Below are 19,177 nucleotides of genomic sequence, written 5' to 3'. Positions count from 1 at the left end.
TGCGGCTGTAAAGGCCTGGCAAAGCATTAAGAAGGAGGAAACCCAGCGTTTGGTGATGTCCATGGGTTCCAGACTTAAGGCAGTGATTGCCTCCAAGGGATTTGCAACAAAATATTGAAAATAAAAATATTTTGTTTGGGTTATGTTTATTTGTCCAATTACTTTTGACCTCCTAAAATGTGGAGTGTTTGTAAAGAAATGTGTACAATTCCTACATTTTCTATCAGATATTTTTGTTCAACCCTTCAAATTAAACGTTACAATCTGCACTTGAATTCTGTTGTAGAGGTTTCATTTCAAATCCAATGTGGTGGCATGCAGAGCCCAACTCGCGAAAATTGTGTCACTGTCCAAATATTTCTGGCCCTAACTGTATATATATATATATATATATATTGTTGTTGCCTAAAATAGAAAGGAAATTTGTCATCTTTAACTTTAGGCCTTTTAGAGATCATTTCATCTTGCTTAACTGTTCACAATAGCAGTATTTTGACCAGGGGTGCCCAAACTTTTACATGCCTCTGTATATGGGGAGGGTTTTGAAGGTTTTGCCTGTGTATGTATAAGAAAGTTATCTGTTAGTAAGATAAACCTTCCTAAACCACCTGCATGAGAATGACGTAGAATAAAATGATGACTTCATATCTGCGATCCGATGTCGTATTCCAGAGAAATCCATGTTTTTCTTAATATGTAAATGAGCTGTTAAGATGTACGGACAAGACACTGATCTCCCCGAGAATCTGCCTGTGATCACATATATGAAGGTATCATTAACTTTCTTATACGTTAGTAGTTGGTTTTTTTCCTATAGGGCCCTCGTACATGTTGTGGAAGCCTCACATATGGTTTGCTCAGCTCAGATTCTGAGATTAGAGCACAACCGACAGCTGCATATGGTCTCCATACTGTGTATGCTAGGAGACTTTTTAGGGTATGTGCACGCACATGATGTCTTTTTCAGGTGAGTACGTTCCATAACCCGCCTGAAAATGCGCTAAATGCAAAAAAAAAAAATAAATAAATAACAAATGCATTGCAATGTAAAAATGACTTGCTTTGCTTATTTTCTGTTTTTTTTCAGCTTTTTTTAACCACTTCAGGTTTTCAAAGACGTGAAATGGTTAAAAGAAGAGATATGACCATTCCTCGGGTGGCTTATGTTTGAAATTCGCTGTCGATTTTATATATACAAGTAAAGGAAACCTGCAAAAATTACAGCTGAGGTTTTGCTGAACAGGCTTCCTTTTCTAAAACTTAGCGGGGACGTTGGCGTCTAACAGATGTTGTGTGCACATGCTCTTAGCCCCATTTTTAATCCTTCCTATCTTTTATTTGTTTTAGATGTGGATGAATGTGCAGATGATATTTGCAGTCAAGTGTGTGTTAATACGCCCGGAAGTTACAATTGCTACTGTGAAGGAAGGAAGAAGTTAAAACTTGCTCGAGACAAGAAGTCATGTGAAGTGAGTAGACAACATCACTGTATTCAGGGCCGGCACCAGGTTTTCGAGGGCCCCGGGCGAAAGAGTCTCAGTGGGCCCCCCCCCCCCCCCTTTAACACATACCCCGATTTATGATGCCCAGATACGGCAGAGAAATGTATAGTACAATGCCAGATTTCACTTCTTACATGAGTGACAGCTATTGTAAATTCTGCAGTGTATATATACAGGAGAGGTGCTGTGCAGTGTATATATACAGGAGGAAAGGTGCTGTGCAGTGTATATATACAGGAGGAAAGGTGCTGTGCAGTGTATATATACAGGAGAGGTGCTGTGCAGTGTATATATACAGGAGGAAAGGTGCTGTGCAGTGTATATATACAGGAGGAAAGGTGCTGTGCAGTGTATACATACAGGAGGAAAGGTGCTGTGCAGTGTATACATACAGGAGAGGTGCTTTTCTGTTTTGAGTTTTTCTATGAAACAAAGACTTTTCTACATAAACAACGTTGTTTGGTTTTGCGGCCCCAACAGATCTGTGCTACAAAGTAACAGGCGGCTCGGGCATTAATGAGGGACCTGATACTGAATCCTTTCCACAAACCCTAATGACCCAATTAGTGCCCTGTCATTAGAAGCTCATTAAACGCCTCCCTGTCCCGAGCAGTCATGTATAGTATGGGGGGATCCTGCAGCCCACCCCCTAACTGCTCCATACCATATACTGCCCTCTGTCGCGCTCACTATTATCCTGTGCATTTCTCCTTCATCGTTACCCCATGTTACACTTGTCACCCCCCACTACAGAGTAGCAGGGCAGCCAATGTCACAGGTCACCCCCTCCCGCACCCTAATGGCAGCAGGAAATGTCTGCTCCTCTATTGGGTTGGAACCTGATTTAATCAAGGAGTAATGTGGATTTGTTGCCGGTGGCTGCAGGGGAAGGGTTAAGTGATGCCATGTCCATGGTGGGAGCAGTGGCAGCTGCTGGGACCTGGACAGACACAACCAATGTTGCTGTGACAGCACAGTGTGATGTGGAGGAGAGAAGCTGAGACGCAGAAATCACCCACATGCCAGCACTGGGCAGAGTCCCTCCAGTCACCAGCCTGGGGCCACGGGGCCCCAACGTACAGCCCACAGCTCAGATTTATCCATGGCAGCAGCTCCCCTTCCTCCTGGCATCTGGTTAACCCCATTTATGCGGGTCGGATTGTTATCTTTAAGGTTTAGCAATAACCTTCATACAGATGGGAAGGGGTTAAGCTTCTTCCTACCCCACTGGTGCAGGTTTGGTGCAGCATGCATGTATTCTGGGAGAGCTGGGTGGCTACAGGCTGCACCCCACCAGCTGCTCCTCCAGACATCACCCACATTTTTAGGCAGCGGAGACAGACAGCAGCAGACTGAGCCACAACTGCAACCACTGCTGGATACCATAGCACTCACTCAGGCACTGGTAGGACGGAGCTCCTCCGGAATCTGCCTGATAAACTTCAGCACTGTCTGCAGCCACCCAGGGGGGAGAGCAGAGAACGTGCTCTCTCCGCCCACAATGTCACACTGGCTGCCTTCTCTTAACCCCTATGTGTGCCTGCCTGGCTGCACTGAATGAGTGAGAAGATGCTTGTGTCAGAGCTGGCACATAGGGGTTAAGAGAACGCAGCCAGCAGTGACTTTGTGGGCGGAGAGAGCATGTTATCTCCTGCTCTGCTCTCCCAGCTGTATCTATGACAGCAGTGGGCCCCCCTCTCTCTCTAGGGCCCCGGCATTTGCCCGGTCTGCCGGGTGCTGACGCCGGCCCTGACTGTATTCATCTATAGATTCTAAGAAAAACTCTATAATTTACTGTAAATGACTGTCACTACTGTTTTCTTATACTGTTGCAACTCTTCACACATTCATCTGGATTAGGCAGCATTTTTTTATATGGATATAAATCTATTAGACAGGTGTGACGCTGAGTCACTTCTCACGGACAAGACATGAGTTGGGATAGTAAAGGAGTCCGAGGTTAAAAGCCAGGAAGGTTTGTCACATACATAGGGAAGAGACCAAGTCTGAGGACAAAATACCTGGAAAATAGCGGATCAGAGACAAGGGGTTAAACAGAAGGATGGTCAGAACAAGGTCCAAGGTCAGGCAATGAAAGATCATCAAGCAAAACACTAGGCATAGAGAAAACCAACTGGCAGAGGTCTGGGACTGACAGCTCAGCAATGTAGCTGGGCAATCATCTAGGACAGGGAACACCTGGTGACACTCCAGCACCTCCCAGTCTCAGATTGGACTGCCGAGGTGTCAATCAAAACACAGACACCTCGGCACGCCCCTGCACTAGACTGGATGACTCAGCTGTTATAGTACTAACAGTGTCAGAACATCCCTGTACCACATTGGACTGCTGAGCCTTCAGTAACTGCATCCCAGACACACTTAGCTGAGGAATTGTGACAATAGGTGTTTTATTCACCAGAACCCTCTTCATTCAATACATTAGATGTAGTAAGTAATTAAATATGGAGTGCTTATTAAAGAGGTTGTCTCATGGCGTTGGGTACTGCTCTTGGAATACATGAGACACATTGAGAATCAGGGTCCTCAGATCAAGTGAAAATTTTAGTCTACGTCCTCATGGTCAGAAATTGGCAGCGATTTGGATGCGGCACATGTCCACTCCATTAAAAGCGCTGCCGGCTTTTTAACGCAGGTGATTCTGCATTTGTTCATTGAACCATGTGGAATCACCGCATCCAATACTTTGGACGGGTGAAAGTTATCTTGCAGAGACTGAGAGTCTCCGCAAGATAAATAGACATGCTGCGGTCTGGAAAGAAGCGCCGCATATCCGTCTCCGCAGGGAAACCGCGGGTGCCAGCGCACTCATAGTGGAGATGGGATTTCTTGAAATCCCACCCACTATGCTGTAACATCTGGCCGCTGAGGGTTGGATACTGCGGATGTACGCAGCGTCCAACCCGTAGCGTTTACTGACCGTGGGAACATACCTTTAAGGTCTTCACCAACAACAGTGGTTTTGGCCTACTGACTCTAGTGTGTCTGTGTGCCAACAAAGGCATAGGATTTTATACAGTTGATCCTTTGTTCTCCCCAAAGCAGGGGGGAAGAAACTTGACGTTTTGTTTTTTCTGCACAGCTTATTGTTAACGTTTTATTTTTTCTGCACGGCTTATCAAAAAAAAACATGAACAAACAATATTTTTGTGGACACATTGTAAAACCATGATAATTCATTGTGATAATAAGTGATCCATGTCTACAGCCCATAATTCTGATATGAAGACATCTGCTGGATTCACTGTAAACTGTAAAATATATTTTAAAAAAATTACAGTCATTATAAAGAACTATTTACAATAAAATAATCTGTAGAAGTTTATTTGGCTTGAAAAAAAATCATAGACATCTTAAAAAGATTTTACGAACAGGGCAAAAAAGTGCCCTTATTTTTATGGACGGTCCTGGAATTTCTGGATGGCGGGCAACCCGGACCCCAAGATAAGCCATCGCCAGAGGAGTCTGGCAGCAACTATCTCATTGACAACACAGGAGAGCTATGTATTCAGACCACTATGTAATGTCTACGGGTTGGGGGGGTCATCGTATCAGTTCTATGTCATTCGGATGGACCCAATGACCGCTAAATGCCCATACCAATTCTGACATATGGGGATGGTTTGCCTTCATGAGATAATCACAATTGCAACATTTTTTTTCCTCTATCAGATTTCTAAACTTACTCTTATGCTTCCTCTGGACAAAAGGACAACTTAGAGAACTCGGTTCTTATGTAAAATTTTAAGGTCCACATCTGGGTTCTCATTTCCAATTTTCAGTCAATATAGACTTTTAGAATCGCTGCTTCCGAAAGGTGGCACTAGAGTTCTAGTCCTCTTCCTCTCTGAAGAGACCATTTACATATTTAATTTTCCAGAGAAACATGCATGGCCTATAAGTCTCCTCACTCTGACATGCCAGGCTTGGCTTGCCATTCTCCACAAGGAGAAACATTACCCATTAAACTCCAGTTTCTATAATGAAACAGCTACGATGAGGGTACAGGATCCATTATATGGTGAACACCAATGTCATATAGACCCCGTTGACCATAATAGAGTCCATCAAGTTTCTTTTATGGTGCCCCTTATTTTCCTGTCTTTTTTGATGAAATATGTGACTTCCTGTGTCCAAACAAAGCCGGATGTGCTGCGTCTGGGGCCGGCGTGGATATGTCACTATTGGTGGATCTCTATTATTTCAGGTAGATTAGTAAGGATTTCCATTTACACACATGGAAACAACCTTTTCTCCAGATGAAAGTTAGGCGACTTTTTAGGATAAGCTGTCGTGTGTGTTCATAACTATTAATAACACAACTTCTGGATATATATGACTGCCATATGGAAGACAGAATTCATGAATGTCATTGCTACAAGATTGCTAGTGCTCTCAGTGATAATATTCCCGTTGGAATCAAGGTCTCTGCCCCTGCATTATGCAGAAGAGGGAGGAAAAACGTAATAAAGGAGACCCTTTTATAAATCAATATCTGATGCTCGTCACATCTACATAGCAGGAGTTTATTATACTCGCTATGTGCATCAGCTTCGGTCGTCAACCATCGGACTCTCGGCTTAAAATGTCATTTCAGGCTAAGTAAACATAGAGCTCTGACTCGTAAAAACAAAATTTAGTTTGTTTCCTGAGATCTTGGAGTGTAATTGAGTACATCCTTTAATTGTTTGACCTTCAGTCCCACCTCGCGGACTATAAAGTCTGACTTTTTGCTGCTGGAAAACGCCAATAAATAACTTTTCCAAACATATAGAAATACTCATTTTTATGGACACTACAGGTTTTTGGCAAGCTCAACTACTAAGTTCCATAAATCCCAATATGAGGCTGTGCCACGGATGAGGTATAGACTAAGAGTTTCTGCAGCAGCCACAACTGTATAATCCAAATACCAGAACCTCCGAATAAAGAGACAGATTCATGTCAGCCACTGACTCCTTCATATGGAAAAAGGGAACTTTGGGGAGCTGAGGTTTGCATTATTCCGTTTTTCCTTTCTGCTGTAGAACAACGTCATTATCATCCCCTCAAACACGTCCTGCCAATATGCCGCACACACAGACAGGCTCACCACAATGCCAACTCCTAGAGACGTTTGTGACCGTGAACCATAAACAGTGTCGGATATAATGACCCCCATACAGTGCACACAAGCAGAACCTACCACCGTGCAGTGTCAGCCGCAATATCATTTGGAGGTCAGTATATTCTGAGCAGCATCCAACTGAAAAGGACAATATGGCGGAGTGTTCTGAGCTGTCCCTTGGAGGATGCAAACTAATCAGCATAGCTAGGAGTCTTTTCTGTCATGCTGATTGACATCTTCCAAAAATTCTCTTACCAAATTCTTTTCAGCCATCCAAATTTTGGTTTTAGGACTCATCACCTCTCCTGCCATGCTCCTAAATTAATAACCTATTTCCGATAATTTAGCAATCCCAGAGCATCTTTTATTAGACCTGTGCATTGTAACGTCCCTCTGTCCCTACAAACCTATGAATATAATTGTTGGGTGTTTTCAGTTAGGAGTTTCCTTCACATCCTTAATTGTCTGATTTTCTCGTATGAGTGCTTTCTGGTTTTCTCGTGGTTTTCTATAATATCCTATAGGGTTGTGCACATGTCCAATTTTTTTCTTCCGAATAAGTGGTCCGCGGAAAATAGCAGAGACATGTCCGATTTTGTTACGACCCAATGCAAGTCAATGGGTCAGTGAAAAATTTCCCCAACTGTCAGAATGGAGATGGCTTTTTTTTCTACACCTATGGAAAAAAAAACTGTACCGACTGTCAGAATGGAGGTGGGGAATTATTTTTTTCTACACCTATGAAAAAATCAAAGTCTGATTTGATCAAAGTCTGATTAGAACAATCAGTTCCTTTTTCTCCTACGTTGAAAAATCGTACGTCCAATTGTCCAGTCAGTGGTAACAACCAGTTCATTCCTAAATTTCTAGGAGGAATAACAGAAGAACGGCACAATATGGAGCCATAGCAAAAAATCAATACAGAATTGTTATTTATTGGCGAATTTTTTTTTCATTTTTACTATGCTCACTTATATAGCGCTATTATTTACCAACATCATCACTGTCCCCATTGGGGCTCACGATCTAAACTCCCTATCAGTATGTGTTTGGAATAGAGTAATACTTAAAATGTTTTATGAATGATAACTGTAACATGGAAACGGACCGGGCAGTAGAAGCCTTCCTCGTCGTGGAGGGGGTTAAATCATGCTCTCCTCCTTTAAATGCTTTTGTAGGGGAAGTAATGGACCTCCATTTCTTTGTGGGGAGAGATCCCATGTATCATGATTGATCTGTGTAATAGAGCCGCCTACACTTGGACTCCCCGGGACTCCTCTCCACCGACTAGACAGGCAGATGGAAGGTGCTAATAAACCTGCAAGCTGCTCGCTGCCTTTCACTTCAATCTGTGAAGTATCTTTCTTATTTGCCGTTACGTATCACATCGTCTAGATTTCAGCCGTTCATCCCTTCCATACTTGGTCTGAAGCAGCAAATTGTGCAGGTAATTTGTAGAATAATGGCGCGCGGTTGCAGGGGTCATTGCCCACTTTGCACTGGAGCATGCAGCTGTAGGCCATTGTCACTTGCTGAAGTCTCCATGAGGCACGGCCTCTATTCATCTGAGTCGAAAGCTCAGTTACAGGTGATATTTTGTGCTACCGCCGGTCACCGAGAGGAAACCTAATGTGTTGGAGTTTCTTCCTGAGCAATTTCGGAAATCAGCATGGACTCCCCATCGCCTCGGGCTATAAAGTCCTCGGTATGTTTTATTACAGGCGGCTCAAGCAGGCGATGATCTACGCCGTCCTCGCTATTATTATAACGCTCCATTACAATTCCTTTTCATAAATGGAGTCGGCGTGTCGCATTCGCTTTGTTATTATTTTTAAGGAAATATTTTTTATCTTTATTTTTCCTCTAGTTATTCTTCCCCCCTGAGATCTGCGGCTTTTGTGTTCAGAATGCTTCAAATACTTGGCACATTTTAAGAGCGACTTGGCAGACAATGAACACCCAGCAGGCTGCAATATTGTATAATGCCTTCTAAGCCCTGGCATTGAGGCCGGAACGTGCCGGCATCTCGCATCCTGATTAATCCTCTGAAAGCTCCTGGGGTGTAGCTTGCAAAAAAAAGAAGTGTTCCAGCGACCCAGCTTTTGTTTCTATGAATAACAGTGTTTAGCATTGTTTCCGTGCAGGATTGGTCCTTTAGCTAATGATAGATTTATACCGGCCATGAATGTGCTTGCAACATAGAAAGAGGCTGCTTACATATAAAAGGGCGAGTGCAATGTGCTCGTGGTTAGTCATGGCTGCCAATATGAAGCATCCAAAGAGGCTGCTTACATAAAAAAGGGCGAGTGCAATGTGCTCGTGGTTAGTCATGGCTGCCAATATGAAGCATCCAAAGAGGTTGCTTACATAAAAAAGGGCGAGTGCAATGTGCTAGTGGTTAGTCATGGCTGCCAATATGAAGCATCCAAAGAGGCTGCTTACATAAAAAAGGGCGAATGCAATGTGCTCGTGGTTAGTCATGGCTGCCAATATGAAGCATCCAAAGAGGTTGCTTACATAAAAAAGGGCGAGTGCAATGTGCTAGTGGTTAGTCATGGCTGCCAATATGAAGCATCCAAAGAGGCTGCTTACATAAAAAAGGGCGAGTGCAATGTGCTCGTGGTTAGTCATGGCTGCCAATATGAAGCATCCAAAGAGGCTGCTTACATAAAAAAGGGCGAGTGCAATGTGCTCGTGGTTAGTCATGGCTGCCAATATGAAGCATCCAAAGAGGTTGCTTACATAAAAAAGGGCGAGTGCAATGTGCTAGTGGTTAGTCATGGCTGCCAATATGAAGCATCCAAAGAGGCTGCTTACATAAAAAAGGGCGAGTGCAATGTGCTAGTGGTTAGTCATGGCTGCCAATATGAAGCATCCAAAGAGGCTGCTTACATAAAAAAGGGCGAGTGCAATGTGCTAGTGGTTAGTCATGGCTGCCAATATGAAGCATCCAAAGAGGCTGCTTACATAAAAAAGGGCGAGTGCAATGTGCTCGTGGTTAGTCATGGCTGCCAATATGAAGCATCCAAAGAGGCTGCTTACATAAAAAAGGGCGAGTGCAATGTGCTCGTGGTTAGTCATGGCTGCCAATATGAAGCATCCAAACAGGCTGCTTACATAAAAAAGGGCGAGTGCAATGTGCTCGTGGTTAGTCATGGCTGCCAATATGAAACATCCAAAGAGGCTGCTTACATATAAAAGGGCGAGTGCAATGTGCTAGTGGTTAGTCATGGCTGCCAATATGAAGCATCCAAACAGGCTGCTTACATAAAAAAGGGCGAGTGCAATGTGCTAGTGGTTAGTCATGGCTGCCAATATGAAACATCCAAAGAGGCTGCTTACATATAAAAGGGCGAGTGCAATGTGCTAGTGGTTAGTCATGGCTGCCAATATGAAGCATCGAAAGAGGCTCTTACATATAAAAGGGCGAGTGCAATGTGCTAGTGGTTAGTCATGGCTGCCAATATGAAGCATCCAAAGAGGCTGCTTACATATAAAAGGGCGAGTGCAATGTGCTCGTGGTTAGTCATGGCTGCCAATATGAAACATCCAAAGAGGCTGCTTACGTATAAAAGGGCGAGTGCAATGTGCTAGTGGTTAGTCATGGCTGCCAATATGAAGCATCCAAAGAGGCTCTTACATATAAAAGGGCGAGTGCAATGTGCTAGTGGTTAGTCATGGCTGCCAATATGAAGCATCCAAAGAGGCTCTTACATATAAAAGGGCGAGTGCAATGTGCTAGTGGTTAGTCATGGCTGCCAATATGAAGCATCCAAAGAGGCTCTTACATATAAAAGAGCGAGTGCAATGTGCTAGTGGTTAGTCATGGCTGCCAATATGAAGCATCCAAAGAGGCTCTTACATATAAAAGGGCCAGTGCAATGTGCTAGTGGTTAGTCATGGCTGCCAATATGAAGCATCCAATGAGGCTGCTTACATAAAAAAGGGTGAGTGCAATGTGCTAGTGGTTAGTCATGGCTGCCAATATGAAGCATCCAAAGAGGCTGCTTACATAAAAAAGGGTGAGTGCAATGTGCTAGTGGTTAGTCATGGCTGCCAATATGAAGCATCCAAAGAGGCTGCTTACATATAAAAGGGCGAGTGCAATGTGCTAGTGGTTAGTCATGGCTGCCAATATGAAGCATCCAAAGAGGCTCTTACATATAAAAGGGCGAGTGCAATGTGCTAGTGGTTAGTCATGGCTGCCAATATGAAGCATCCAAAGAGGCTCTTACATATAAAAGGGCGAGTGCAATGTGCTAGTGGTTAGTCATGGCTGCCAATATGAAGCATCCAAAAAGGCTGCTTACATAAAAAAGGGTGAGTGCAATGTGCTAGTGGTTAGTCATGGCTGCCAATATGAAGCATCCAAAAAGGCTGCTTACATAAAAAAGGGTGAGTGCAATGTGCTAGTGGTTAGTCATGGCTGCCAATATGAAGCATCCAAAGAGGCTGCTTACATATAAAAGGGCGAGTGCTATGTGCTCGTGGTTAGTCATGGCTGCCAATATGAAGCATCCAAAGAGGCTGCTTACATAAAAAAGGGTGAGTGCAATGTGCTAGTGGTTAGTCATGGCTGCCAATATGAAGCATCCAAAGAGGCTGCTTACATAAAAAAGGGCGAGTGCAATGTGCTCGTGGTTAGTCATGGCTGCCAATATGAAGCATCCAAAGAGGCTGCTTACATATAAAAGGGCGAGTGCAATGTGCTAGTGGTTAGTCATGGCTGCCAAAATGAAGCATCCAAAGAGGCTGCTTACATATAAAAGGGCGAGTGCAATGTGCTCGTGGTTAGTCATGGCTGCCAAAATGAAGCATCCAAAGAGGCTGCTTACATATAAAAGGGCGAGTGCAATGTGCTAGTGGTTAGTCATGGCTGCCAAAATGAAGCATCCAAAGAGGCTGCTTACATATAAAAGGGCGAGTGCAATGTGCTAGTGGTTAGTTATGGCTGCCAATATGAAGCATCCAAAGACGCTGCTTACATATAAAAGGGCGAGTGCAATGTGCTAGTGGTTAGTCATGGCTGCCAATATGAAGCATGCAAAGAGGCTGCTTACATATAAAACGGCGAGTGCAATGTGCTAGTGGTTAGTCATGGCTGCCAATATGAAGCATCCAAAGACGCTGCTTACATATAAAAGGGCGAGTGCAATGTGCTGGGGGTTAGTCATGGCTGCCAATATGAAGCATCCAAAGAGGCTGCTTACATATAAAAGGGCGAGTGCAATGTGCTCGTGGTTAGTCATGGCTGCCAATATGAAGCATCCAAAGAGGCTGCTTACATATAAAAGGGCGAGTGCAATGTGCTAGTGGTTAGTCATGGCTGCCAATATGAAGCATCCAAAGAGGCTGCTTACATATAAAAGGGCGAGTGCAATGTGCTCGTGGTTAGTCATGGCTGCCAATATGAAGCATCCAAAGAGGCTGCTTACATATAAAAGGGCGAGTGCAATGTGCTAGTGGTTAGTCATGGCTGCCAATATGAAGCATCCAAAGAGGCTGCTTACATATAAAAGGGCGAGTGCAATGTGCTCGTGGTAAGTCATGGCTGCCAATATGAAGCGTCCAAAGAGGCTGCTTACATATAAAAAGGCGAGTGCAATGTGCTAGTGGTTAGTCATGGCTGCCAATATGAAGCATCCAAAGAGGCTGCTTACATATAAAAAGGCGAGTGCAATGTGCTAGTGGTTAGTCATGGCTGCCAATATGAAGCATCCAAAGAGGCTGCTTACATATAAAAAGGCGAGTGCAATGTGCTCGTGGTTAGTCATGGCTGCCAATATGAAGCATCCAAAGAGGCTCTTACATATAAAAGGGCGAGTGCAATGTGCTCGTGATTAGTCACGGCTGCCAATATGAAGCATCCAAAGAGGCTGCTTACATATAAAAGGGCGAGTGCAATGTGCTAGTGGTTAGTCATGGCTGCCAATATGAAGCATCGAAAGAGGCTCTTACATATAAAAGGGCGAGTGCAATGTGCTAGTGGTTAGTCATGGCTGCCAATATGAAGCATCCAAAGAGGCTGCTTACATATAAAAGGGCGAGTGCAATGTGCTCGTGGTTAGTCATGGCTGCCAATATGAAACATCCAAAGAGGCTGCTTACGTATAAAAGGGCGAGTGCAATGTGCTAGTGGTTAGTCATGGCTGCCAATATGAAGCATCCAAAGAGGCTCTTACATATAAAAGGGCGAGTGCAATGTGCTAGTGGTTAGTCATGGCTGCCAATATGAAGCATCCAAAGAGGCTCTTACATATAAAAGGGCGAGTGCAATGTGCTAGTGGTTAGTCATGGCTGCCAATATGAAGCATCCAAAGAGGCTCTTACATATAAAAGAGCGAGTGCAATGTGCTAGTGGTTAGTCATGGCTGCCAATATGAAGCATCCAAAGAGGCTGCTTACATATAAAAGGGCGAGTGCAATGTGCTAGTGGTTAGTCATGGCTGCCAATATGAAGCATCCAAAGAGGCTCTTACATATAAAAGAGCGAGTGCAATGTGCTAGTGGTTAGTCATGGCTGCCAATATGAAGCATCCAAAGAGGCTCTTACATATAAAAGGGCCAGTGCAATGTGCTAGTGGTTAGTCATGGCTGCCAATATGAAGCATCCAATGAGGCTGCTTACATAAAAAAGGGTGAGTGCAATGTGCTAGTGGTTAGTCATGGCTGCCAATATGAAGCATCCAAAGAGGCTGCTTACATAAAAAAGGGTGAGTGCAATGTGCTAGTGGTTAGTCATGGCTGCCAATATGAAGCATCCAAAGAGGCTGCTTACATATAAAAGGGCGAGTGCAATGTGCTAGTGGTTAGTCATGGCTGCCAATATGAAGCATCCAAAGAGGCTCTTACATATAAAAGGGCGAGTGCAATGTGCTAGTGGTTAGTCATGGCTGCCATTATGAAGCATCCAAAGAGGCTCTTACATATAAAAGGGCGAGTGCAATGTGCTAGTGGTTAGTCATGGCTGCCAATATGAAGCATCCAAAAAGGCTGCTTACATAAAAAAGGGTGAGTGCAATGTGCTAGTGGTTAGTCATGGCTGCCAATATGAAGCATCCAAAAAGGCTGCTTACATAAAAAAGGGTGAGTGCAATGTGCTAGTGGTTAGTCATGGCTGCCAATATGAAGCATCCAAAGAGGCTGCTTACATATAAAAGGGCGAGTGCTATGTGCTCGTGGTTAGTCATGGCTGCCAATATGAAGCATCCAAAGAGGCTGCTTACATAAAAAAGGGTGAGTGCAATGTGCTAGTGGTTAGTCATGGCTGCCAATATGAAGCATCCAAAGAGGCTGCTTACATAAAAAAGGGCGAGTGCAATGTGCTCGTGGTTAGTCATGGCTGCCAATATGAAGCATCCAAAGAGGCTGCTTACATATAAAAGGGCGAGTGCAATGTGCTAGTGGTTAGTCATGGCTGCCAAAATGAAGCATCCAAAGAGGCTGCTTACATATAAAAGGGCGAGTGCAATGTGCTCGTGGTTAGTCATGGCTGCCAAAATGAAGCATCCAAAGAGGCTGCTTACATATAAAAGGGCGAGTGCAATGTGCTAGTGGTTAGTCATGGCTGCCAAAATGAAGCATCCAAAGAGGCTGCTTACATATAAAAGGGCGAGTGCAATGTGCTAGTGGTTAGTTATGGCTGCCAATATGAAGCATCCAAAGACGCTGCTTACATATAAAAGGGCGAGTGCAATGTGCTAGTGGTTAGTCATGGCTGCCAATATGAAGCATGCAAAGAGGCTGCTTACATATAAAACGGCGAGTGCAATGTGCTAGTGGTTAGTCATGGCTGCCAATATGAAGCATCCAAAGACGCTGCTTACATATAAAAGGGCGAGTGCAATGTGCTGGGGGTTAGTCATGGCTGCCAATATGAAGCATCCAAAGAGGCTGCTTACATATAAAAGGGCGAGTGCAATGTGCTCGTGGTTAGTCATGGCTGCCAATATGAAGCATCCAAAGAGGCTGCTTACATATAAAAGGGCGAGTGCAATGTGCTAGTGGTTAGTCATGGCTGCCAATATGAAGCATCCAAAGAGGCTGCTTACATATAAAAGGGCGAGTGCAATGTGCTCGTGGTTAGTCATGGCTGCCAATATGAAGCATCCAAAGAGGCTGCTTACATATAAAAGGGCGAGTGCAATGTGCTAGTGGTTAGTCATGGCTGCCAATATGAAGCATCCAAAGAGGCTGCTTACATATAAAAGGGCGAGTGCAATGTGCTCGTGGTAAGTCATGGCTGCCAATATGAAGCGTCCAAAGAGGCTGCTTACATATAAAAAGGCGAGTGCAATGTGCTAGTGGTTAGTCATGGCTGCCAATATGAAGCATCCAAAGAGGCTGCTTACATATAAAAAGGCGAGTGCAATGTGCTAGTGGTTAGTCATGGCTGCCAATATGAAGCATCCAAAGAGGCTGCTTACATATAAAAAGGCGAGTGCAATGTGCTCGTGGTTAGTCATGGCTGCCAATATGAAGCATCCAAAGAGGCTCTTACATATAAAAGGGCGAGTGCAATGTGCTCGTGATTAGTCACGGCTGCCAATATGAAGCATCCAAAGAGGCTGCTTACATATAAAAGGGCGAGTGCAATGTGCTCGTGGTTAATCATGGCTGCCAATATGAAGCATCCAAAGAGGCTCTTACATATAAAAGGGCGAGTGCAATGTGCTAGTGGTTAGTCATGGCTGCCAATATGAAGCATCCAAAGAGGCTGCTTACATATAAAAGGGCGAGTGCAATGTGCTCGTGGTTAATCATGGCTGCCAATATGAAGCATCCAAAGAGGCTCTTACATATAAAAGGGCAAGTGCAATGTGCTCGTGGTTAGTCATGGCTGCCAATATGAAGCATCCAAAGAGGCTGCTTACATATAAAAGGGCGAGTGCAATGTGCTCGTGGTTAGTCATGGCTGCCAATATGAAGCATGCAAAGAGGCTGCTTACATATAAAAGGGCGAGTGCAATGAGCTAGTGGTAAGTCATGGCTGCCAATATGAAGCATCCAAAGAGGCTGCTTACATATAAAAGGGCGAGTGCAATGTGCTAGTGGTTAGTCATGGCTGCCAATATGAAGCATCCAAAGAGGCTCTTACATATAAAAGGGCGAGTGCAATGTGCTAGTGTGTTATGTTTGCTAATGACAGGTGTTATGAAGGCAATCCAGAAACACAGTGTGCTTAGCGATCAGAGCGCACACAGTGATCTGACAAATACCCAAAAATACAAGAACGAGCTCTGAGACGTGGAAACTCTGTAGACTGCACACCTGATCCTATCCTAAACACAACTAAAAGCGGCTGTGGATTGCGCCTAACAACTACCTAGGCAACTCGGCACAGCCTAAGAAACTAGCTAGCCTGAAGATAGAAAAATAGGCCTGACTTGCCCCAGAGAAATTCCCCAAAGGAAAAGGCAGCCCCCCACATATAATGACTGTGAGTAAGATGAAAAGACAAAACGTAGGGATGAAATAGATTCAGCAAAGTGGGGCCCGATATTCTAGGACAGAGCGAGGACAGTAAAGCGAACTTTGCAGTCTACAAAAAACCCTAAAGCAAAACCATGCAAACGGGGCAAAAAAAACCCACCGTGCCGAACTAACGGCACGGCGGTACACCCTTTGCGTCTCAGAGCTTCCAGCAAAACAAAAGACAAGCTGGACAGAAAAAAAAGCAACAAAAAAGCAAAAAGCACTTAGCTATACAGAGCAGCAGGTCACAGGAACAATCAGGAGAAGCTCAGATCCAACACTGAAACATTGACAAGGAGCAAGGATAGCAGCATCAGGCGGAGTTAAGTAATGAAGCAGCTAACGAGCTCACCAGAACACCTGAGGGAGGAAGCTCAGAAGCTGCAGTACCACTTGTGACCACAGGAGTGAATTCAGCCACAGAATTCACAACAGTACCCCCCCCCTTGAGGAGGGGTCACCGAACCCTCACCAGAGCCCCCAGGCCGACCAGGATGAGCCGCATGAAAGGCACGAACAAGATCGGAAGCATGAACATCAGAGGCAAAAACCCAGGAATTATCTTCCTGAGCATAACCCTTCCATTTAACCAGATACTGGAGTTTCCGTCTAGAAACACGAGAATCCAAAATCTTCTCCACAATATACTCCAATTCCCCCTCCACCAAAACCGGGGCAGGAGGCTCAACAGATGGAACCGTAGGTGCCACGTATCTCCGCAACAACGACCTATGGAATACATTATGTATGGAAAAGGAGTCTGGGAGGGTCAAACGAAAAGACACAGGATTGAGAACCTCAGAAATCCTATACGGACCAATAAAACGAGGTTTAAATTTAGGAGAGGAAACCTTCATAGGAATATGACGAGAAGATAACCAAACCAGATCCCCAACACGAAGTCGGGGACCCACACGGCGTCTGCGATTAGCGAAAAGTTGAGCTTTCTCCTGGGACAAGATCAAATTGTCCACTACCTGAGTCCAGATCTGCTGCAACCTATCCACCACAGAATCCACACCAGGACAGTCCGAAGACTCAACCTGTCCTGAAGAGAAACGAGGATGGAACCCAGAATTGCAAAAAAATGGAGAAACCAAGGTAGCCGAGCTGGCCCGATTATTAAGGGCGAACTCAGCCAACGGCAAAAAGGACACCCAATCATCCTGGTCTGCAGAAACAAAACATCTCAGATATGTTTCCAAGGTCTGATTGGTCCGTTCGGTCTGGCCATTAGTCTGAGGATGGAAAGCCGAGGAAAAGGATAGGTCAATGCCCATCCTACCACAAAAGGCTCGCCAAAACCTTGAAACAAACTGGGAACCTCTGTCAGAAACAATATTCTCAGGAATGCCATGCAACCGAACCACATGCTGAAAGAACAAAGGTACCAAATCAGAGGAGGAAGGCAATTTAGCCAAGGGCACCAGATGGACCATTTTAGAAAAGCGATCACAGACCACCCAAATGACTGACATCTTTTGAGAAACGGGAAGGTCAGAAATGAAATCCATCGAAATATGTGTCCAAGGCCTCTTTGGGACCGGCAAGGGCAAAAGCAACCCACTGGCACGAGAACAGCAGGGCTTAGCCCTAGCACAAATCCCACAGGACTGCACAAAAGTACGTACATCCCGTGACAGAGATGGCCACCAGAAGGATCTAGCCACTAACTCTCTGGTACCAAAGATTCCAGGATGACCAGCCAACACCGAACAATGAAGTTCAGAGATAAGTTTATTAGTCCACCTATCAGGGACGAACAGTTTCTCTGCTGGACAACGATCAGGTTTATTCGCCTGAAATTTTTGCAGCACCCGCCGCAAATCAGGGGAGATGGCAGACACAATGACTCCTTCCTTGAGGATACCCGCTGGCTCAGATAAACCTGGAGAGTTGGGCACAAAACTCCTAGACAGAGCATCCGCCTTCACATTTTTAGAGCCCGGAAGGTACGAAATCACAAAGTCGACGCGGGCAAAAAATAACGACCAACGGGCCTGTCTAGGATTCAAGCGCTTGGCAGACTCGAGATAAGTCAAGTTCTTATGATCAGTCAATACCACCACGCGATGCTTAGCTCCTTCAAGCCAATGACGCCACTCCTCGAATGCCCACTTCATGGCCAGCAACTCTCGATTGCCCACATCATAATTACGCTCAGCGGGCGAAAACTTCCTGGAAAAGAAAGCACATGGTTTCATCACTGAGCAATCAGAACCTCTCTGTGACAAAACCGCCCCTGCTCCAATCTCAGAAGCATCAACCTCGACCTGGAACGGAAGAGAAACATCTGGCTGACACAACACAGGGGCAGAACAAAAACGACACTTCAACTCCTGAAAAGCTTCCACAGCAGCAGAAGACCAATTAACCAAATCAGCACCCTTCTTGGTCAAATCGGTCAATGGTTTGGCAATGCTAGAAAAATTACAGATGAAGCGACGATAAAAATTAGCAAAGCCCAGGAACTTTTGCAGACTTTTCAGAGATGTCGGCTGAATCCAATCCTGGATGGCTTGGACCTTAACTGGATCCATCTCGATAGTAGAAGGGGTAAAGATGAACCCCAAAAATGAAACTTTCTGCACACCGAAGAGACACTTTGATCCCTTCACAAACAAAGAGTTAGCACGCAGGACCTGAAAAACCATTCTGACCTGCTTCACATGAGACTCCCAATCATCTGAGAAGATCAAAATGTCATCCAAGTAAACAATCAGGAATTTATCCAGATACTCATGGAAGATGTCATGCATAAAAGACTGAAACACAGATGGAGCATTGGCAAGTCCGAACGGCATCACTAGATACTCAAAATGACCCTCGGGCGTATTGAATGCAGTTTTCCATTCATCTCCTTGCCTGATTCTCACCAGATTATACGCACCACGAAGATCTATCTTAGTGAACCAACTAGCCCCCTTAATCCGAGCAAACAAGTCAGATAACAATGGCAAGGGATACTGAAATTTAACAGTGATCTTATTAAGAAGGCGGTAATCAATACACGGTCTCAGCGAACCATCCTTCTTGGCTACAAAGAAGAACCCTGCTCCCAGTGGTGATGACG

At 44.7% G+C, this 19,177-nt stretch overlaps 1 protein-coding gene across 1 annotated transcript in view; it reads left to right on the top strand.

Annotated features, from left to right (window-relative positions):
• Positions 1–19,177, top strand: part of PROS1 (protein S) — a 124,105-nt gene that overhangs the window by 56,169 nt on the left and 48,759 nt on the right. The window contains exon 8 of the mRNA XM_069760982.1: positions 1,348–1,469. Within this exon, the coding sequence (XP_069617083.1) occupies positions 1,348–1,469 (122 nt within the window). The remainder of the gene's footprint in view (positions 1–1,347; positions 1,470–19,177) is intronic.

Source organism: Ranitomeya imitator, chromosome 3, assembly GCF_032444005.1.
Source record: "Ranitomeya imitator isolate aRanImi1 chromosome 3, aRanImi1.pri, whole genome shotgun sequence".
Classification (NCBI taxonomy): domain Eukaryota; kingdom Metazoa; phylum Chordata; class Amphibia; order Anura; family Dendrobatidae; genus Ranitomeya; species Ranitomeya imitator.
The sequence above is the reverse complement of the archived record's forward strand: the minus strand, read 5'-3'. Positions and strand labels throughout refer to the sequence as shown.